General features: G+C 38.7%; 1 protein-coding gene across 5 annotated transcripts in view; it reads right to left on the bottom strand.

The window, feature by feature from the left end:
- The window catches only part of LOC122565337 (casein kinase I), a 120,349-nt gene that overhangs the window by 58,333 nt on the left and 38,051 nt on the right, over positions 1-23,965 (bottom strand). For all 5 annotated transcript variants that reach the window (XM_087976032.1, XM_087976031.1, XM_087976030.1 and 2 more), the window contains one exon: positions 4,440-4,871. In XM_087976032.1, the coding sequence (XP_087832158.1) occupies positions 4,440-4,623 (184 nt within the window). In that variant the 5' untranslated portion in view covers positions 4,624-4,871. The remainder of the gene's footprint in view (positions 1-4,439; positions 4,872-23,965) is intronic.

Genomic DNA, 23,965 nt, shown 5'->3' with positions numbered 1-23,965 from the left:
AGAGCAAGGGAGTAGGAGGAACATAGCAGTTTACAAAAACTTGACTGTGCAAATTCAAGTTGAAGAATATAGCATAGTAGTCATTACTGAAACATATTCAAATGCTCAAAAATGCAACAAAACACACTTGCTTTAAAGGTCTATAGGAAAGACAGAAAATGGTAGAATGGTTGGAGTAGCCATTGTGACTAAAAACAAACATCAAAAGAAGGTAAGCAGGCAGTGAAGATTTTATGGGTAGAATTAAAACATGAATTTAAGACATTTTCTTGATAGCAGCTGTGAAGTTGCAGATTATATAAAGGCAAAGATCAAACTATCAGGTGGTAAAAATGGATTGGTTTTAACAGGAACTTGAACTTCATATTGACTGGATTAAGTGGACTAACAGGTCAGGAGTGAGAAAGGAGTGATTTTAGTGTGTGCCTGGGATAGTTTGCTGCAGCAACACCTCCTTGAAGTAACAAGAATGATATTCTGATATAAGTATTTCAGATCCTGTAACAGTACTATTCAGCTGAATAGTGAACGAGCTAATAGCAATCATAATATAATAACCTAACACAGCCAAGATGCTAGCATTAACCAATGTTGATTTCTGACACGAGATGGAGACAGCCCCCAGGAACCAGACAAACCTATTCAATGAAAAAAAAAATAGGATAATGTGATGGATTTTAAAAAAAGAATTAACTGCGACAGAGGAAAAGGGGAAAAGAGCTCCAATAGTCAAAGATGTCAGATAACTAGAGAGATAAAAGATTAAACTAAAAAGGCTAAAAGATAAAACTGAAGTATTAGAAATGTAAAAATAGCAAGATCCTAAAGAAGGGAACTATACAAATCACAGTATAAAGGTGACAAGCAGGGTCCCAATAGGTGTTTCTCCAAAGTTTTCTTTACTCAAACTTAACACCTTTTAAAATCACACTATTTCAGAAAGGTGTTTCAGGAAAACAAAGAGAATGAAGGCCAGTTACCCTGATATTTTTGGTCAAGCAATTGCAAGAACCTATAATTAAGGTAGTGCGTTTGAAAATTAAATTCAGGTCAGACAGACAACATGAATTTGGAAAGAGTAGAACTGGCTACAGAAACCTATTTAGATATTGAAAAGATGACTAAGACTGAAGAGGGAATATCTATGGATGTCATTGGCAAGGTAAGTAGTTGACCTGGTTACATAATTGGTTGAGTAAAAGGGTTGGGATAATGGGCTGATACATTGACAGACGAAACATGGCCAGTGTTGACATACTAGAGGGCCTAAGTTTAGGGTGAGAGGGGAAAGATATAAAAGAGATCTAAGGGGCAACTTTTTCACATAGAGGGTGGTATGTTTATGGAATGAGCTGCCAGAGGAAGTGGTGGAGGCTGGTACAATTGCAACATTTAAGAGGCATTTGGATGGGTATATGAATAGGAAGGGTTTGGAGGGATATGGACCAGGTGCTGGCAGGTGGGACTAGATTGGGTTGGGATATCTGGTCGGCATGGACGGGTTGGACCGAAGGGTCTGTTTCCATGCTGTACATCTCTATGACTCTATGACATACAATGATCATTGTTGGGGCTTCACAATATGACAAGGATCGAAAACCACATATGCAAAGATGCCGATGACTCAAATGATAGATGGCATTATAGATACAGAAGGAAGCAAAAATTACAAAATATCGACAGATTATGTGAACAGAAAAATGTAGCTAACTGACTTCACTGGAAATAAGTGTACACCTGAATTAAAAAATGGGCAAAGCAATCAGCAGACTTGGGAGCAATTTTGTTTTTTATTAAAAAGGCGTGAACTTAAACATGACTTAGACATTTAACTAAAGTACTTAAATAATTGATTAGCAGTAGAGAACTGGGGTACTGCTGAAAAATACATTTTGTTAAGCATCGACCTTGCATTGTCAGCACAATTTGCAAGAATAGCAATTCAAGGAGAAAAGCAAACAGTTGTACTGTATGAGAGGAGTATGTTGATTGATTGGTGGGTGGAACTCTGGTAGAGGCATTGCCTTGGAAAATGCACAAATTAATGCTGATTGACAGTTAACTGTCAGGCTGTTTAAATTTTAAACAAGGGAGGTTGAAAGGGCAATGTCGTGATCAAATTACTGGGAAACGAACCAGGAAATGGCTTTTGCCTATTTTGAAGAGTTGAAACAGATTGGGTATATGTAGATGTTATTTCTGCCCTGTAAAAGTGGCACCGCACCTCCTTTTCCTTTTTGCCCAGTCTTCCTAAATGCTGAAGAATATCCTTGACCATCAGTTTACAAACCTGGTCATCCTATTGCCACGTCTTCATTTTAGGAATTAATTTTTTAAAAAAAAAATTTCTCATTTGTGATTCAAACCATCAAACTTTCACGAATACCATGTGTATTCAGATTGACTGCCTTGAACTACTTTTTAAATATGCTTTACTAAGCCTATTTGATACAAACCTATACTTCAACCATCTTCTATTTTTTGATTTTTATTTACTTTACTTTACCAGTTCTACTCCCCCCAAACTGTAGTTTCACCTTCAGGTTTCCATCACCGTGCAAATTAGTTTAAAGCTGTGGAACATCACCATTGAGGATATTAGCCCCAGTGCTGCTCAGCAGCAAACTGTGCATGTCCCAACTGCTCAGTACAGGAGGCCCTATTTGCTTGGACTAATGTGGCAGTCATCCATTCTCATTTTGTCTCCACATACCTAACCTGTACTTCTGTGGGAAAGGGAGTTTCTAGATTTTTACCCTCACTGTGGCTACAAAGAATGGAACATTTTCCACTTGTTTGGATTGGTGCAGGTCCAGGATCACTCAAGAAGCTTGACACCACCTTGTAAGAAGCATCTTGAATATTCACTTCCTTCACTAATAACTCCCTGACGTAGTAGTGTGTACTATCTACTAGATGCCCTACAGCAACTAACATAGAAAGTGTCCTTCAACAGTACCTTCCACATGCACAACTTCCATTGCCTAGGAGGACATCAGCAGATGCTTGCGAGCACCACCACTTGCAAATTCTCAAGTCATGTATCACCCTGAAATCATGCAAATAGAGTAACAATCTAGGAACTCCCTCCTCCACAGAACTACAGCTGTTCCTACTCCTCAAAGATTGCCATGTCACAAGGTAGCTAACTCCTTGTCCAGGCAATCCGTGATGAACAAATGCTGATCTCTCATTCCTCTAAACTCCAGTGAGCAGAGTTCTAACTTGTTTAGCTTTTGCTGATAATGCAACCCCTTCACATAAGGGATCATCATTGCAAATCTTCACTGAACTGCCTCCAATAAAATGATATCTTTCTTTTAATAAGGGACCAAAACTGCGCTCAGTCCTTCAGATGTGGTCTCACCAGCACCATGTACAGTTGCAGGAAGATATCCCTATTCTCATACTCAACTCCCTTAAGATAATAGTCATGCTGCTGCACCCAGTTTGCTAGCCTAATTCACTAACTCAACCAAATCCAAACAACACTTCCAATACTCACTAAATTGGAATCCTTATTTGGTCTATTGAGGTTTTGTTTAAACATTCAGAATGTTTTGGGCTGGGCACAGGTACCTATTGGTGGAGGTGGTGGCATTCCAACAGTGGAAGAGTGCGGGGACTCAGGGAACCTGAGTCTGCAGACTGAGGGATGGAGTTTGTAGCTTTGTTTCTCTGGAGAGAACCAGGTAAGGAGTGATTTATACGTTTCCTTTTCTTTTGGCTGTTTCATGTATTTCTGCTTGTATTTTTAGTCCTGCCTTTGGTATACTAAGATGGTGCCAGAGAATGGCAACGTTATACATTTTTCACTGTACTCAAGTACACATTACAATAAAATCTAAATCTAAAATTTACACAAGACTAAGGCAAGTGAGAATATGTACACTGGACTAAGTAGAACACCAGAAATTATTCAGAATATACAAGTTTATCTTTGGTAACCAGGCTAAGTACCAATTATTCCAATGACTTTAAATTTCATTAATGGGATGAGCATCACTGGCTAGGCAAATATTTATTGCCAACTCCAAGCCCCTGATCGGAGGGGCTTGCCAGGCCATTTCAAAAGGAAATTAAAAGAGTCAATCACATATGGCTGTTAGTCTGAAGTCACACTTAGGCCAGACAGGGAAGTATTATTAGAATGTCATTCCCTTAAGGTCAATAGTGATTAGTTTTTACTGTTTTTACAAAAATGGTTGCCATTAGACCTTTCATTTCAAATTTTTTTTTAAAATCTGAATTCAAATTCTACCATCTGCTTTTGAACTCAAGCCCACAAAGCTTTACCTAGGTTCCTGGATTACTTAGTGACAAACTATTGCTGTACCTTCTATTTATTAGACATTCTGTTTGTAACAGTCAAACGTACAAATCCAACTCAATTGTTCATGGAAATAAAAGGAGGAATCAGCAATTCTGATGTTTCTTACCCAGACGAAGCTCTCCAAAATTCCCACATCCAATCTTCTTCCCCACGCGGAAGTTGGGACCAACCATTAAGACTCCAGAACTGGTCCCTGTACTCCGGCCACAATTGGTTCCGCGCCCGCCAGATTTTGACATTCTTCTCGTTTCTTCCGTGTCACCCCTCCCCCCTCTCTTATCAAAATCCATAAGTTTGTGGTAGCCTGGCTTCTCCACGGTTACTTTGCCATGCAAACCAATGCCAAACCTTGGAATTTTAGAATATCATCACGGTTAAAACGATGGGCTACTACAAGTTTAGCACCATCAAAGGTCTCGACAAATCTTCCATTTTTGTCTTCTTTTGTACATTTTTTGAGAGACAACACATCCTTAAGTCAAACTGACAATACAGATGGAACAGCTGAATTCTTTCACGTTCCTTCTTTCGTGTAGTCCTACAAAACAAAATAAATCAATGAGCATATTTTGATGATAAAACGGTCTCAATGTTAGTGAATGACAGGCCTAAAAATTCTTTCGTATTATGCAGGAAAACTGTAGGAGTTTGCAATAATTGAAGGATGATGTCAACTTGATCAATGTTGACATATAAGCAAAATACTACGGATGTAGTAAATCTGAAATAGAAACAGGAAACACTTGAAATATTCAGTGGGTCAGGATACATCTAACAAGGGGAGAAACAGAGTTAAAGTTTCCAAGTCATCACCCAAAAACATAAGGCTGAATTTGTAATATGTGCATACTCCAACTTTAAGTGCATTTAAGTCGTCAATGGACAAGCATATGGACGTACATGGAATAGTGTAGGTTAGATGGGCTTCAGATTGGTATGACAGGTCGGCGCAACATCGAGGGCCGAAGGGCCTGTACTGCGCTGTAAAGTTTGATGTTCTATATTTGAAATTAGAGTTGTATTTTTTAATTTTGTGAATGTTTGCAGTTTAAACCATAAGGCACTAAGATTGTATTGCCACAATTCAACCTAGCTTTGCTATCAAAAGGAGGAGAAAAAGTTTGCTAAGTTCATCACAAATTCCTCCTTTTGGTAACTAGCTAACAAAAGATATAGGGAACCAACAAGCCCAACTTTGATTTACCTATTTTTGTTATGGAACAAATATTGCAGATGTTGCTGGATGTCTTCTTACTTGGCATGATTAGACTACAGATGGGATCATACCTTTACTTATTTACACTCCACAGCACTGAGAATTAATATTGCAATGCTCTTAGGATATAATCTAATTTTCATATTCCAAAGCTGCTCAATTCAAGTGAGTGAAAATAATTTTGACACTAAATTTCCACTTTGCTGTGTTATTGCATTGACTAACTATCAGATATTCATTTTTTCATCACAGAACTAAATTCATGAGTTTGCTTCCAATACTAGTACCTACCGCTGCAATTAATATTAAAACAATTCTACCTTATATTGATGCTGTCAAAGCCAGTGCTCCCTGGATATATGCCAAGCTGAAGGTGATATGAGAAACTCCACATACTCAAAATCACAGCACTTTAATTCCTCCATTAGAAGTCTTCGTAGTTGTTGTAAAAAGATGATAAAACCTTTGAATGTAGCAAATCTAAGCTGGAGTTTAGCATCCAGGACTACTTAATGAAGTTCTGTTTAAAGGTTGGCATTCAATAATCAAAATTTTCATTGTCCCAAGGCAGATTGGTTTAGATGCAGTGGATGGCAGGAGATAAAATATCTATAAAACTTGTTAAAAATATTTTGGTCAGATGCTTGGAAACATTTTGGAGCAATATATTGCAAGAAAATTCCAAAGATGACCAACTTAGTCCCTAATATTGAAGCAAATTTAGCCCTTGAGGATTTTGTCATCTTCACACTAGTTGGTTACAAATCATTGTTGAATATTTCTCAACAGCAGAAGCCTAGAGTACTACTATTAATTCAAATCTATTGAATCATGTAGTCAGAGATATGCGAACTGCACCAGGAATTTCTTTATTCCTGTAAGTTAGAACAGCTTTGCAGTGTGGACCATAGCAGCAAACAGTTCCACTTAGCTTTTACAATGCTTTTGGAGAAGGCTTCACATCGGCAACAACTCAGCAAAAACAGATACAAGAATACCAATTAATGGAAGGTATCACCACCTGAATCTAATTTAGGAGTACTATTTTCTCGCTTGTGCATCAGAATTAAATATGCAAATTCTGCTCCCCTACTGTCATGATGTCTAGTCATCTTTGACAAGCAAAGTGGCAGCTAAAACAAAATTAAAAACTTTGAGCACTTCCTGAGTTTGCTTCCAATACTAGATAACAATGCTTCAAAAGTGTACTTTAGTACCATGGTTTGCCAAACTGTTCACAATATATTAATCTTCACTGGGACAGAATAAATTGCAAAGAAGAGAGAAAATACACAGAAGATAAAGATTTAAAGTCCTAAAGAGAAGGAGGGTTACAGATGTGCAGGAATCAAATTAATCAGCATTGCAGTAGGCTAAAAACTTTAAAATACACTTACTCAAAGATCTTGTTCAGATATAGAATCAAATTTATTCTAATTTTCTTGTGAAAGCTTTAAATTACATATATTTGTTTAAATTGAGTGCATTGATAAATATTTTGTTCAACGACTCAGGTGTTCATTTCTACGCTGACCTTCCCACCCAATGCTGATGAGCAAACAAAGAAAATAAACTTCACTTTAAAATTCTATTGGAAGAGTGGGATCGTGCTGCCATGCTACCTCAAAAACGAAACAAGCTACTCAAATATCTACAGCTTCATTATAAGAAAAAGCAAAATATAACAGATCCCAGAAACAAATCAACAGGGCAGATATCATTTGTGCAGAGGAAAATTTTGGCTTAACATTTCAGGTACCACCTAATATGCTTAGTGACTAGAAGCTTTTCTATTCCAAAATAACTACAGTCAATGTTGTATTGTGTATATACATACATACATACCACTACTGCTAGAGAGAACAGTTGTACTGTGCAACGTTGCATTTGTTATAATTTTAAAATATTCAAGCTTAAACCATTTCATTCTGGTTAAATGTTGGCCAAATATTACAATATAATTGGCAATTTTGCTCAAAACTATTTGGGTTTCTACATACTAAAAACAAAAGTAAACCTGGGAAGTACCCCTGACCCAAATGTATCATTTTAGTGCATTATTCAAACGATATACATGTCTTGATCTTTTTACCCCTGCAAGTCAAAAGCAGTGAAGTGCATCTCTTAAGAGTGAATTTGAGTAATTAAACAGTAGAAACAGCAGCAACATTACTACTGATGGAGAGTTTAACAAAATCTCAGCATTATCAAAATTCGAATAGTGAAGTTCTCTCGATGCCCTGGCCAAAATTAGCTCTGCAATTAGTTTTCAGTTTATTTATAATTCACAAAACCTTTTCTTAAAAAGAAAAAAAAATGCTGGACAAACTCAGCAGGTCAGGCAGCGTATGTGGAGAGAGAAAAGTGTGCCAAGTTGTGCATCTGACATGACTCTTCGTAGTTCAGACCTGCTGAGTTTCTCCAGTATTATCCTTTTATTTCTGATATTCTGCATTGGCACTACTATGCTTTTGTTTGTGAATTATGCTGGATAAGGTCAGGGCCACCTCTGATCAGATCAAAAGAATCTGTTCCAAACAATTGCCTTTCAGAATTGCAAATAGGAACCAATGGACATTTCGTTTCAAAGAGTGCTTAGTACAAACAATAATTAGAACAACATTGTCTGACACATGAATACTGGTCAGTGATGAGTCAAAGTATGGAAGAAAGTTTACAAAAACAAACTTAAGTGGAAGAGAATCTTTACTCCAGATTTTCAGTATTATCCCTCAGTCCCAAAACCAGCTAAGGTAGGACACAAATTTCCTCTTGATTTTTATTCAGCATATTCTTCTAATCGACCTTTCAGAGATTTTTTGTTGTTACACACCACAGAAACAGGTGGGACATGAACCCAGGCCTCCCGATCCAGGGGTAGGGACACAAGAGCTGTTAAATTACCTTTATCAATATCCACAACCTTCAGTATCTATGGGACTGAGTTTAATTAGATTGCCAAAGTACTTCGTTACATTCATCATTCTAAAGTGTATTTACTAAGAGGTTTCCTACATTTCCATTAAGTATATGACCAGTTTTCCACTTCAGACTTGTGAAACCTCAAGGACACAAGAGGAAAAATAATTTTAAATGCAAAGCAGATAAAAATACCCTAACAACAAACTTAGAAAATTTACAGCAGCAATTTTGAGCTTCCAACCATCTCACTCCCTTTACACATATTTATCACTAATAAAGTCATTGCATCTTTAGAGACAATAAATGGTCTCGTAAGTGTGAAGAATCTGTTCTTCAATTGGAGAATGGCATCAATTCCTTTTGAATATACCAGCACTAATCTATATGCAAAGGCTATGTGGGATAGGTATGTGGTTGAGGAAAAGCTCTATTCTGAAACTGGAAAACAACTCAACCCTTGAGGGCATTGGTCAAGCAGATGGGAAAGCTACAGAGAAATATCAAATTGGAAAAAGCTCTTTTGTAAAGCAGCTTAAAAGCTCGTTACCCTACCATAATTCTGAATATCATATCACTAAAAGAACCAAAACATTGAAAGGTTAATATACATGCCAGTAATGCAGCAGCAGCCTTGGGAATATCAGCATTGGAGCAAAATACTATTACAGCATCGGAGCAAAATACTATTACAGCATCAATTGTGGTTCATACTTTTCTTACATGGGAAGCTCTTCTCAATAGGAAGTCACTTCTCAGTCAATATGAACAGTGCACAGTGAACAGTAATTAACAAATTATTAGAAAGTGAAGCCAATACTTTTTGTAATACAACGCCTTTTGAGTTTGCCTGGAGAGGTTTTTCACATTATCAACGCTCATGGTGGCATAATCTCTCCTTTCATTTTTTGAAATGGACACTGATGTATATTCTTCCCCAGACAACCAAATAGGAATATTGTAACTTCACTTTTTGGACAGAAGGAAAAATTCTGGAAAAATTGATCTGGTTCTTCTAAATGCATCCATTACACACCGGCATCATTTGCACCAGCAGAATGAGCTAATCAAATACCATGGTGAAACAAAACCCAGTAATCTGAAGATCATAATCAGTTAAATGAGCATAACAATGAAAGGCAGACAGGAATGAAGAGAAAACGTAGTTAGGTTTCACATAGTCAACAGTCCAAGGAAACCCATGTCTCGACTAGTCAAAATGTTTTGTTGGTGTTCCGTTTGCTTTCAAATAAAAGGCATTTTCGGAAATATCACTCATGATTAAAAATGACCGACATTAGAAAAATGTAAAATCACATTTTCCTGATGTGAAGGCATGTTTTAATCAAAACTGGTCAGACCACATTTCAAAAGATCTTTTAGAATACTGCATTTAAATTTGGATTCCTTGCTATAGGAAAGAAGTTGTGAAACTTGAAAACATTCAGAAACCATTTACAAGGATATTGCCAGGATTGGAGGGATTGAGGTATGGGGAGAGGCTGAATAGGTTGAGACTTTTTTCCTCCCCTGGAGTGTCAGAGGCTCTTTGGTAATCTTACAGATGTTTATAAAATCATGAGGGGCATGGATAGGGTGAATAGCCAAGGCTTTTTACCTCAGGATAGGAGAGTACAAAACTAAAAAGGCATAATTTTAAAAGGTGAGAGAGGAGAGATCCAAAAGGGACCAAAGTAGTAACTTTTTCACATGGAGGGGGCATGTGTGGGACAAGCTGCCAGAAGTAGTGATGGGGATGTGAATAAGGAGGGTTTAGAGGGATAAGAGCCAAATGCTGGCAAATGGGACTAGGTCAGTTTAAGATATCAGGTTGGCATAGATGATTTGGATCAAAGGGTCTATTTCCGTGCTGACTCTATGACTGACTAAAACAGCAAGTAAAATGCCAAGATTTAGGTGACTTTTGTAATTTCTACACATACTTGCACTGAATGGTGGAGTGGGCTTGAAGGGTTAAACAGCCTATTCCTGCTCTTATTTCCCATGTTCTTCTTGCAGCAACGGTCACCCAGGTGCCAGTGTCCACAACCTTCCTCCTTTATGTCTGCATAATAGAGGTGGAGAGAGAGATTCGGAACCCAGGGTGAGTTTATTGTACTGATGATTGGGTATACACAACCATTATCCATCTCATGAAACCAGCTGAGCTAATGTAGCCAATGTCAGCTTAGCAAGTAGCACTCTTCAGAATTTCATTGTTTGTAACCTTATCCTGCAAAGAAATGTGAAGGATATATCTGAGACATAGTGCTCTATGGTGCAGTGATATTGCCCCTTCCTCTAGTTCCAGCTACTCTAGCCATTTTCCAGCATATCTAAACTGATCATTTTTTGGAGACATTGAAGGACAAAATAGCATTCAACCTTTTATCCTACCTGGCCTATGTTGTCCACATCTCACCATTGTCAAGCATTGAGGACACAGGTTAGGTATAACATACTGCCATTTATCTGAATTAACAATATGAAGCTGGAGGTTCATGATAATTTCACATATTTGTCACAACACTGAAAAAAAACGCATGGCAAACATTGCAGTTATGTCAAAGCTGAGTAATGTCATGGAACAATTTAACCGAAAACCAAACTGCAAGTCTTTAGGAAATAGTGGAGCATCGTGGGAAAAGAAAAACTTTAAGAGCATACACCAATCAACAGCTCTTACTTTTTTGTTATCAGTGAACATTAGCAAAGAGAGCTAGCTACATATTTGGGCTTTCAAAATCACAGAAATGTTACTGCATAGGAAGCCACCATTTGGCCCACTGTATCTGCACCAGGTTTGCTAATAACTATCATTATCAACTGCCAATTTCCTGCCTCTTCCTCATACACTTGCACATTAGATGCTTACTCCAAGTAGAAATATCATCTTCTAGCTCTTGCAATCCTATGATCATATTAATAAAACCCAGGATACTATTATTAACTTCTTCCTTCTCCTACCCTACTACCTTCAATGCACATACACGATCAGGTCCCTCTCCTCCTGCACCTAATTTAGTATTGAATGTGCAGCTTACATTGTCTGTCGATGTTCTTTCTACCAAAATGCATCACCTTGCAATTACCTGGCACCTATCCCACACTCCTGCGCTTGTCTAATGTCCTTCCTTTTGAAGTTCTACACTATCCTCCTCAGTTTAAGATGTATCATCTGCAAACTTTGAAATTGGGTCCTGAAAGGCAACATGTAGATCATTAATACATGTCAAGAAAAGTCAACATGCTAATACTGATTCCTGGGGAATTCCACTATAAAATCTTTTAAGCAACCCAAACAAGTATTGATTAACCATTACTTCCTGTTGCCTATCACTCTTTGAATCCACATTGCTACAGCTTTTTTATTCTGAGTTAACTTTAACAAGTCAATTTTGTGGCACTGGACTAAACGCCTTCTCAAAACTCATGTACACCAATAAAACAGTATTACCCTCATTTACCCTTTGTTACCTTTTCACCAAGAACTCTAGTTATTTAAATATATTCTGCCTTTCACAAATCCATGCTGGCTTTTCAATTCACTTTTTCTACCTCAATGTGACTACTAAATCTATCCCAAATAATTATTCTAAAAGCTTCCAAACTAATTAAGTTAATTTGACAGATCTATAATTGCTGGCTTATCCTTGCAACCTTTTTTCAACAAGGATGTAATGTAGCAATTCCCCAATATTTTGGTACCTCCCAAGTCTAGGCAAGATAATGGCTAATGCTCCTATAGTTTCTAACGTCACTTCCTTCAATATCTTTCATATCCAATAGAAAATGATTGATCATTTGTGCAACACCAATTGTTCAATGCTTTTCCCTTCATTTCCCCACTTTATAAACAACCTAGCTAAAGCTTTCTGGTAATTCTACATGAATTACCATGCAGAAACATTTCATTTATATAGGCAAACATTATGAGTAACCTGACCTGATATTTATATCCGCTCACCACCTCCCCACCACACAGAAGGAAGACATCAAAATGTGAAGTGTAATCCAGAGATCCTTTGTTGAATGCATAAGAGGTACTGGAGCACAGACAACACCACCTATGGAATGACATTTAGCCAAAGTCCTAACTCAGATGGACATAAAGGATCCCATGTTGCTACTTCAAGGAAGACCTATTTGTTCGGATCTCTAACATAGAATGATACACTTCACATTGTGTGTACTGGCCTTTTTGTCCAATGGGATCACTAAAATTCATATAAGTTTTCTGGCCACTTTCCCTTGATGCACATCTCTTTACCTCCAACCTCGATACTCGGCAGCAACTTCTGGAGCCAGGAGGCACTGGGTCTTCATGCCAATCAGTGTATGGACTCTCTAAGCGGCTGCATGCTTTAGAAGGAATATTGCTCCTCATTTCCTGAAGCTTACCACCACTTATAGGGCACAGGTCTGAAAATGTGATGGAATACTTGCCATTTATCTGTATGAATCCAGCTGAACCATTCAATAAGCTGAACACGAAAGCCAAAGCAGTTTCTCCACCACCTAAAAGCAGCATTGCAGCAATCTGTTAAAGCTCTTGTGACAGCATCTTCCACACTCATAAAAGTTAGAAAATCAAGGACAGATGTGTGGGAACACCAGCACCTGAAAAAAATACCCTCAAGTCATTTCTAGGATGGGATGGCATACATGTCATGGTTCCTTCACTTCTGCTGAATCAAACTTTTGTAACTCCCTACCCAACATATTGTTGATGTGCAGCAGTTTAAGAAGTTGGCATATCACCACCTGATGGAGGAGTAGTAAAGAGCAATAGTGATGGCCTGGTCATTGATGCACACACATTTAAAAATATCAAACACTGCAGGAGGTGGAGGACAGACGTCAACATACAAGAAAAGGCACAGAATTTTAAAAAAAAGACAGGTGACTGAAGTCCAGGGTCAGACTTGTGATTAAACAGCTATGTTCAACAAAAGTGTGTCAATCTGCACTTGATTTCTTAAATATAGAGGTCAGATTACACACAATATGACTGCTACATGTGCCAAAGTGAATATTCAGTTACTCTGAAAGGTTCTATTTAGAATTTAAGTTTCCAACTCAAATTCTTTGGTCATGCTGGTGAATCTAGACAAATTAAAATCAAATCTCAAAGCATTCAATTTTTCTACTGTTACTAAAAGGGTTATAATAGTTAATAAGGTTACTCAATAAATAATACATTGTTTCCTAACACCATTAATAAATGCAAGTAGCTAACAAGTAGCCACATGTACAGTCACTGTTTTTCAACAAAACTGCAAATTGGACTGCATTACGCTAGATACTACATCCATTGTTGAAAGATCATTAAAATGTTTTTCAACAGTGGTCACACTCAAAAAGGTATTTTAACCTGCCATTACTGAAATCCTGCAATGTTTCACACAGAAAGTTCCCAGACTCCAAAAATAAACAGTTACATCTGTGCTCCAATGATCCCCTTGTTTGTTTTACAGCAAACTGTTTCCATAAGTTCAATTAATGACCACTAAAGTGTTTGTAATAGCCATTTTTCTTCTGATGCATTAAAATATTTGAATAGCTAAAAACTAAAAACACAAAGCTTATTCTGAAAAATTAATTCCAACTCTATACAAGATTAAGCAAATAGAATATTGTAATGTGGGACTACTACTATAAAGATCTACACTTGAATACAATAAACTACCTCAATTCTGGAACTTGCCATAATCTCCAAACAACCCAGATAACAGCACTTTATACATCAAAATATAAAACTGTGAAATAAAAGTACAACTGTTAGATATCAAGAGACGCAAAATATAAATGTTGAACTTGTACAAGTACTTATTTGGAGTACTGCACTTAATCTTTGGCAGCCTATTATTGGAAAGAAAAAAAATGTAAACAATGCAACACAGATTCAATCAATGTTATCAGGATAGAAAGGTGGAATTTAGAAGACTAAATAGACCATTTCAGTCCAGTTTCCACAGAGTTCAAAGAAGACATTAGCCAAAATGCACATACTTCAACTAATGTCATTATTATCCCCCCACAATAATAAAACACAAATTCTATTGGACTTCGTTAAAAAAAACTGATCTATTTCTATTGACTTATGGGATGACAGATGGAGATAAACTTAGATAAATGTGAGGTGTTGCATTTTGTTAAGATAAACCAGAATAGGACTTAGGGTCCTGGGGAGCATTGATGGGAGACCTAGGGAGGCGATTTTGCAGAAGATCTGTATCTCAGGTTGTAAGTTGCTCGCTGAGCTGCTAGAATTGTTCTCAGATGTTTCGTCACCACACGAGGTAACATCAGTGAGCCTCCGATTGTAATGTTCAAAGATTAAACAGGAATATCTCTTTGGATATTGATGGAATTTTAGGAGTTAAACTGCAGAGTTAACATTCTGAAAGTGGGTCGGGACGGCATTCATGCAGGAATGTAGATGACTTGCACTTCATTTGGGTGGCTATTTACTGCTTATTCTGCTATTGTCAAGCTAAACTCCCATTCAGTAATGCTTTCTTGCCTTCCCCTGAAGCTAGGTATGTCACACCTACATTATCTTTGGGGGGGGGGGGGGGAGAGAAATCAGAGTCATGAAATCGCCTGCATAATGATTCCCAGGATTAGGGTATTAGAGTTATCTCGGAGGTTGATCTCATCCTGCCATTGTATCTGTGGTGACATGTGACTGAGTGACTGGGGGCATGTGACTGTGGGGGAGTGGCCAGAGTATCTGTAAGCATGGCCAATTGACCTGGATAAAGGGGATGTGCTTTCTTTGTTCAGGGAGTCACTGACTCGACCTTGCATGCTTGCGGGGGGGGGGGGGGGGGAGGGGGGAGGGGGGAGGGGGGGGGCAAAATGGGGTAACGTACCTTGTACAAGCTTTAATAAACTTTAACTGTCCAGAAGTAGCTGTGTGCAAATTGCATGTCATGTGTGAAACCTCAGGAAGAGAACCTTGTACGACAAAGCACCAGTGTTCTGTCCCACTTGCTATTTATGTATCTTTGACACACCATAACAGACCAAGAACAAATCTATCCAAGTCAGGGAGCAAACTTACAACCAGACCTCGGGATGCAGATACATATGTTGAAAGTGGTGTCACAGGTGGTGAAAGCAGCATGTGGCATGTAGTCAAAGCACAGAGTACGGAGTTGTTATGGCTGTACAAGACATTAGTGAGGCCACATTTGGAATACTGTGTACAATTCTGGTTGCTCTGCTATAGGACGAATGTTACTAAACTGGGAAAAGTGCAAATAGGATTTACGAGGATGTTACTGAGACTGAAGTGTTTGAATTATAAGGATAGGCTGAGATCTTTTCTTCTGGAGGGTACGAGGCTGAGGGGTGACATTATAGAGTCTTATAAAATCATCAGGAGCATTGATAAGGTGAACAGCAAAAAGGTCTTTTCCCCAAGGTAGGTGTCCAAAACTAGAGGGCATAGGTTTAAGATGAGTGGCACAGTGGTTAGCACTGCTGCCTCACAGCACCAGAGACCCGGGTTCAATTCTTGCCTCGGGCAACTGTCTGTGTGGAGTTTGCACATTCTCCCAGTGTCTGCATGGGTTTCCTCCGGGTGCTCCGGTTTCCTCCCACAATCCAAAGATGTGCAGGTTAGGTGAATTGGCCATGCTAAATTGCCCATAGTGTTAGGTGAAGGGGTAAATGTAGGGGAATGAGTCTGGGTGTGTTGCTGTTCGGAGGGTCGGTGTGGACTTGTTGGGCTGAAGGGCCTGTTTCCAAGCTGTAAGTAATCTAATCTTTAAAAAGGTACATGAGGGGCAACCTTTTCACACAGAGTGGTGTGTAAATGGAACAAATTGCCAGATGTAGTGGTAGATGGAGGTACAATTATAACATTTAAAAGGCATTTGGATAGGTACATGAATAGGAAAGGTTTAAAGGAATATGGGCTGAACACAGGTAAATGGGACTAGTTTCATTTAAGAAGCTGGTCATCATGAACGAGTTGGGCTGAAGCATCTGTTCCCATGCTATATGATTCTAAGATGCCTCTGCTCCTAAAATATTTAGAATTTAACATTTTTAAAAATTCTTCAAGGGACGTGCAAGTCACTGGCTTGAGTAGCATTTATTTCCCATCCTTAGTTGTCTTTGAGAAGGTTTTGGTGAACTGTCACCTTATCAACAGCAAATAGAGATGTGCAATAAACGTTGGCCCAGCCAGTGACACTCACATCCCATCAGGAATATAATAAAGTCTTAAATTCTAAATAGAATGTGCACAAGACTGGCAAGTACTTTGGGTCCAAAATCAGAAAAGGTTTTTTAAAAATAGTGCAGTAGGCAGCTCAGATCCAAACAATAATGTGTACTATTGCAAGACATTATAGAAGTTTACTTCTTTCAGCTGCAAAATAGCCAAGCAGACACAGATTATCTCCACTTAGATGAGTTTCTATCTTGAGTGCTTGCTCTTCAGAACGGGGGAAGAAAGGAAAATTGGAATAGAACTATAAATCCGGAATAGAACTATAAATCCGGGAACCAACAGAGGGGCAATTTTATATTCTGTAAAAAAAGGGAGAATTATCCGACTGCTGCCTTGCACTTAGAATAGGCCACTATCAAAGCATCTTAAAGGAACCACAAAACCTTCCCACTGTTAACTGGCAGTTATGCTACACTGCACTGATACTAGAATAATTAATAAGTAACCTTTACATAGCAGATTTTTAGATTGAGGAAATGTACACAAAAACCAAAAAGTAATGGACTGATCCTTAAATACGATGTGAAAAATTTGGGCTGATCTGTCATTAGTAATAATTGAATGCCAAGAACACAAAAACAACAATTCAAAAGATAAGACAGGGAGACAAAGAGTTAGGATCTTCATGGGGAAGAAGGACTGGACTGGAAGCATAAAGAAAGAGAGTTAGCACAGTAACTTTAAAAATGCCAGAATGACACAGAAGCAACTTTTTTTTCCCCAAATGCAATGAAATTATGTAACTGAGCAATTATACTAATAAGTGAATGCTATTTCTACTTCCATATCTAACTATTGCACAGTTTGACAAAAAAGCTTATGTCTTTTCATCATCTTAAAATAAATAGTCTCAAGAAATCTTGCCTAAGTACATTCCCACCAGAACTATTCCAGAAGTGTTAACTTTTTATGGCAATTCCGAGTGTGGTTTACACAATCTAGGCAGGATGTGTGGATTCATTTGAAAGATGGCTTGAAGACAGATTTGTCTCTTATGATTAGATTACAATGTGGAAACAGGCCCTTCGGCCCAACAAGTCCACACCGACCCGCCGAAGCGAAACCCTCCCATACCCCTACATTTACCCCTTACCTAACACTATGGGCAATTTAGTATGGGCAATTTAGTATGGCCAATTCACCTGAACCTGCACATCTTTGGACTGTGGGAGGAAACCGGAGCACCCGGAGGAAACCCACGCAGACACGGGGAGAACGTGCAAACTCCACACAGTCAGTCGCCTGAGGCGGGAATTGAACCCGGGTCTCTGGCGCTGTGAGGCAGCAGTGCTAACCACTGTGCCACCGTGCCGCACACTTATTCTGCTTAAAGCTTTAGCACCTAACGAAGATTTTACAACTAAATATTTAATTTTAAAAGATGACATTTTTGTGACATTTTGGAAGAGTAAGGTAGACATAGGCAAAAATTGTCTATTTTTCTCAAATTTCCAGCTCTAAAGGGAGCTTAGATTCATTACAAACCAATAGTATTAACATCGTTATGATCCCAGCTGATAGTAATACTGACCAAGTCAGATTCCAGAATGGAAACTAGCTTGACAGATTAAAAGGCTGGTTTTCTTTTTGGTTACATGGAGAACAAACATTTTCACAAGACATTGATGTTAATATACCTTTAAAAACAAAGGAAAAAAAATTACTCAAAACAAACCATACTATACCGTACAACAGTATACAAAAACTATTAGAACAATCTCATCACTTCTACCTCAGCAATATTCTGACAGGCATTCAGACTTCAGTGAAGAGAGTCACTCCTACCTCCATTCAACAGCTCCTTGCACATCTACAATTAGTTTCCTTGTGAAAAATTCTTTGGGTCCACTCATTATTTTCTTCAGTAATTGTTTTTTCCCCCCCAAGACTTAAAACATACTGCTAAAGCAATTGACATTGCTTAAACAGGTTCCTTAAACGCTTGTCCTCAACAGCCTGCTGGATGTTTTCCTCTGACAGCTCCATGCCTTCTGCTTCTAGTTTTCTTTTCACTGACTCCTTGGCAACTCAGAACTTCTCCACAGGCCTGACTGCTATTAACAGTGCTTCCTCACTCTGCATAAAGATGCTTTGGCACTCTCGCTGGAGTTCTTAAAACTCAAGTCAATGGATATACTCGGGCAATTATCTCCCTGGGGACTTACTGATCATTTCAAGTAAATTACATAACTGGTCAAATATTATTTTGAAATGCATGTTAAAAAAGTCACTTTCTGACCTTTTTAAAGCAAAAGTCAGATTTTCACTGAACTGAAAACACAAATTGCATTTTGCCTCCAGTTTCAAATCCAAGTTCTCAAATAATCTTACAAACTTTTGTAACAACATCTGCAAAGTAGATTGCAAAGTAGTGGCTAGATGCCAATTCTCCAGTGTAAACATATGAATTGATCCACTGAATGAATTACATTTCAAATAATATTTGATAAAGTTTAAGATTTCACTGGGCAGGCAAACAAAAGTTTTATGCTTACTAGGTGGAGATGACTTTACAAATATCCCCCTCAGATGAAAAAACCCAACACATCACTCTAATAAGGCTGAAGTATTGTCCTGTTCCTGCCTCAGTTGAAGCAAAACGCTCAGAGAGATAAAACTATACTATCTCCATCTTTATTCGGGCCCTGGAGGGAGAACGATCACCCATGTGCATAGAAACAGGCATTCTCTGTCTTCTCTCAAACAATAGTTTCTTAATGAATTATACACAGTCATTTTACAGGGAGGAGCATCCAGATAAGGCAATATACATATTGATTGGGTGACTGTTACAATCAGCGAGTGTCTTAATCTTTACTATTGACATCTGTTGTCACACAGCGAATAACTGTCTTCACACAATGAATACTTTTCTCCTTGCTGATTTTACATACTGAATGCTTCATCTTGTTAAATGGCTCTACATAATGAATGCTTTTCTACCTTGTTAACTCATTACCCTTGCCTCCAGCACCTCGTTGTTTACTGCAAGTTTTATCTGATCTGAGCCATGCGAGTTGAACCTTTTGTTTCACAAAACTCAAAACCTCTTTCCCTACCTGCTCATACCCTATATACATTCTCAGTGAGGCCTCTTCTGGAGTGCTACGTACAGTTCCGGTTGCCCTGCTAAAGGAAGGATATTATTAAACTGGTAAATTAAGATTTACCAGGATGTTGCTGGGAATGGAAAGTTTGAATTACAAAAATAGGCTGGGATTTTTTCACTGGAATATAGGAGGTTGAGGAGATTTATAAAATCATGAGGGGATAGCGAAGGTGAATATCAAGGGACTTTTCCCAAGGGTGGGGGAGTTCAAAACTAGGGAATATGTTTTTAAGATGAGAGGAGAAAGTTTTAAAAAGGACATGAGGGGCATTGCATTTTCCACAGAATGATGTCACAGTGTGTGGAGTGAACTAACAGAAAAAGTGGTGGGAGCTGGTACACTTAAAACATTTAAAAAGATATTTGGAAAAGGACATGAACAGGAAATGTTTGGAGGGATATGGGCCGAACAGACAAGTGGGACTAGTTTGATTTGGAACATGGTCAGCATGAACCATTTGGACCAATGGGTCTGTTTCCATGCTGTATGACTCTAAATCCAACTCACCCATCAGTCTACTCTTGGTCATCAGTAGTGAAAGATTTAATCAACAAGGCTATCTAGCAGCACCTCCTCAGCAATATCTTGCTCAGTGATGCCCACTTTGGGTTTCACCAGGATCAATCAGCTCCTGACCTCATTACAGCCTCGGTTCAAACTTGAACAAAAAAGCTGAATTCCAGAAGTGAGGGGGAAGAGTGACAGTCCTTGACATCAAGGCCACATTCTATCGAGCATGGTATCAAGGAGCTGTTGCAAAACTGGAATCAATGGGTAACAGGGGCAAAGTCTCCACCCAGTTGGAGTCATACCTGACTCACAGGAAGATGACTGTAGCGGTCGAAGGTCAGTCGTGTCAGCTCCAGGACATCTCTGCAGGAGTTTGTCAGGACAGTGTCAGAGGCTCAATCATTTTCAGCTGCTTCAATGACCTACCTTCCATAATAAAGGTCAGAAATAGGATGTTTGTCAATGATTGCAATGTTCACTCCCATTTGTGACTTCTCACAATATTGAAGGAGTCCACATTCAAATGCAACAAGATCTGCACAATATCCAGTCTAAAGTGGCAAGTGACATTCGCACCACACAAACGCTAAGCAATAACCATTTCCAACAAGAGAGTTGAGCTAACCACCATTGACAAGAAACTCAACTGGACCCATCACATAAAAAGTACAAGACCAGGTCAGAGGCTAGAAATACTGTGGCAAGTAATTCACCTCTCGACTCCCCAGAGCTTGTTCACCATCTACGAGGCAAAAGTCAGGAGTGTGATGGAATACTCTCTCTCTTCCTGGACAAGTACAGCTTCAACAACATTCAAGCAGCCTTTAGTGGCACCACATCCACAAGCATCCTTTCCCTCCACCAAATGTGCAGGAGCAACAGTGTACACTAAGAGGAGTTGCAGAAATTCACCAAAGATCCTTACAGAGGACCTTTTAAACCCATGACCAACTTCCAATTAGAAGAACAAGGACAGCAAATACCTGGGAACACCACCATCTGCAAATTTCCATCCAAGCCACTGACCATCCTGACTTGGTATATTGCCATACCTTCACTGTCACTGGTCAAAACCTTGGAATTCCCAACCCAAGGGAATTATGGGTCTACTATCAGCATATGGACTGCAGCAGTTCAAGGCGACAGCTTATCACCACTTTCTCAAGGACAACTAAGGATGGGCAATAAATGCTGGCCAGCCACCGAAGCCCATGGCCCACGAGTGAATAAACAAACTTGTCAAACATTACAAACTGACCTGTTAGTAATCCAAGCATGCCAACAATCTTAATATGCAGATTTTCTTTAAGAAATCGGTGAGAACTCGATACATATAGTAACTTCAGAAACTAGGGTGTCTTCCAATGAACTCATGTGTTAATTAAACTTTAAAAAGGACTATTTTACACGTTCAAGTTATCAATGTAAACACTAATTGACTAAAAACCTACAGATAATCAACTACATATCTTAAATGCCCCTGGACCAAAATCTTACAAGTGATTTCTGAAGCAGTGCTGTAGTTCACATTTTAGAGATGCAAAGTGAAAACTCTTGCTAATTGTTAAGATGACAAAAACACTTTATTGTATACCTGAAAATAATTCATTTATCGTTTTAAAAAATTCTTAGCTTTCACTGATATTGGCAGAAATTTCAACAGGCAACAATTCTACAAAAAATACATTTCAAAAAGGTCAGCCCAAATGGATACAAAGGTACATAGAGAATAACCATTACAAATCAAAACAGCAAGGCACTGATCATTGCTGAACACAAAACTACAGCTCTGACGTCAAAGAGAGCACAATCCTGGCTGGTCTAAATAAAATTTTACCTCGCACACACTTACTATTTTAAATAAGTCGTATATGGTGGGTATGTTACTAAATTTTATGTGAGTTCATTAAGCATGCACATAAAACATGAAAATACTCAGCTTTAGCAGCATGTATGTATAGATAGTATGGGTTCAACAGATTTTTCAGAAAAGTAAAAAGAAATGAAACCAAGGACAGAAACATCTGTAATGTTCTAGCTGAACTGCACTCAGACCACCAGCTTCTAAGCATTAAAAATTCAGCGCTCCAGCATCTGACACAATTGTATTTAGGTTTAAACTTTATGCTTGCAGGGTTGCGTTAATTCAAATGTGCAGATCTGGAGTTTGGGAGATATTTTAAATGGCATTTTTACTTTGACAATAAGACATAAATCAGATTGCAAAAATATTCTACAACTTCAAATCACTATCTATGGAAGTGGAATGGAGTGAAATCAGCAGCTGCAATCTAACTGCAGCCTGGCATTGGCCACTCTCTTAATAGGAGGGTCACTCGATTCAGTTCACTTTTAAAACTCTTTAGCTTATACTGTACAGCACCAATGAATATCAGAAATCAAACCACAATATGACACATTACAATAGCAGTCAACAACATGGTATTAATATCTGCTAGGGCAGGCAATCTAATTAGCGAGTTTTGAGAAGATTTATGGCTCAGATGGAGGTTCTGGATGGAGATTTGCTCGCTGAGCTGGAAGATTCATTTCCAGACTTTGCGTCACCCTACTAGGTAACATTTTCAGTGGGCCTCAGGTGAAGAACTGCCGATAAGTCCTGCTTTCTATTTATTTGGTTGGGTTTCTTTGGGCTGGTGATGTCATTTCCTGTTTTTTTTCCCCCAGGGGGTGGTCGATGGGAGTCTAACTCAATGTTTTTGTTGATAGAGTTGAATGCCAAGCTTCTAGGAATTCTTGTGGGTGTCTTTGTTTGGTTTGTCCTAGGTGGATGTGTTGTCCCAGTCAAAGTGGTGTCCTTCCTTATCTGTATGTAAGGATGCTAGTGAGAGAGGGTCATGTCGTTTTGTGGCTAGTTGATGTTCACGTATCCTGGTGGCTAGTTTTCTGCCTGTTTGTCCAACGTAGTATTTGTTACAGTTCTTGCACGGTATTTTGTAAAGTACATTAGTTTTGCTTGTTGTCTGTATAGGGTCTTTCAAGTTCATTAGCTGCTGTTTCAGTGTGTTGGTGGGTTTGTGGACTATGATGCCAGGGGGTCCAAGTAGTCTGGCAGTCATTTCCAAGATGTCTTTGATTTAGGGGAGAGTGGCTCGGGTTTCTGAACATGTTTTGTCTGCTTGTTTGGGCTTGTTGCTGAGAAATCGGCGAATTGTGTTCATTGGGTACCCACTCTTTTTGAATACACAGTATAAGTGATTTTCCTCTGCTCTGCGTAGTTCCTCTGTGCTGCAGTGTGTATTGGCTCATTGAAATAATGTTCTAATGCAACTTAGTTTGTGGAACCCTAGCTCAAATCCTCCAACCTTGGAAACATCCTTGTAAATCTTTGCTGAACCCTTTCAAGTTTCACAACATCTTTCCGATAGGAAGGAGACCAGGATTGTACGCAATATTCCAAAAGTGGCCTAACCAATGGCCTGTACAGCTGCAACACGACCTCCCAACTCCTGTACCCAATACTCTGACCAATAAAGGAAAGCATACGAAATGCCTTCTTCACCATTCTATCTACCTGCAACTCGGGCACATGAATAGTTTGCATCTTGTCTTTAGACAGAATATGCCAACGCAACAATGTTAGCAGATAAGAAAAATGGATAAAGCTG

Source organism: Chiloscyllium plagiosum, unplaced genomic scaffold (assembly GCF_037043375.1).
Source record: "Chiloscyllium plagiosum isolate Xiang-an unplaced genomic scaffold, Cpla_swu_hap1 HiC_scaffold_28, whole genome shotgun sequence".
NCBI classification, from domain to species: domain Eukaryota; kingdom Metazoa; phylum Chordata; class Chondrichthyes; order Orectolobiformes; family Hemiscylliidae; genus Chiloscyllium; species Chiloscyllium plagiosum.
Note: the sequence above shows the minus strand (reverse complement) of the source record. Positions and strands in the feature narration are given on the sequence as shown.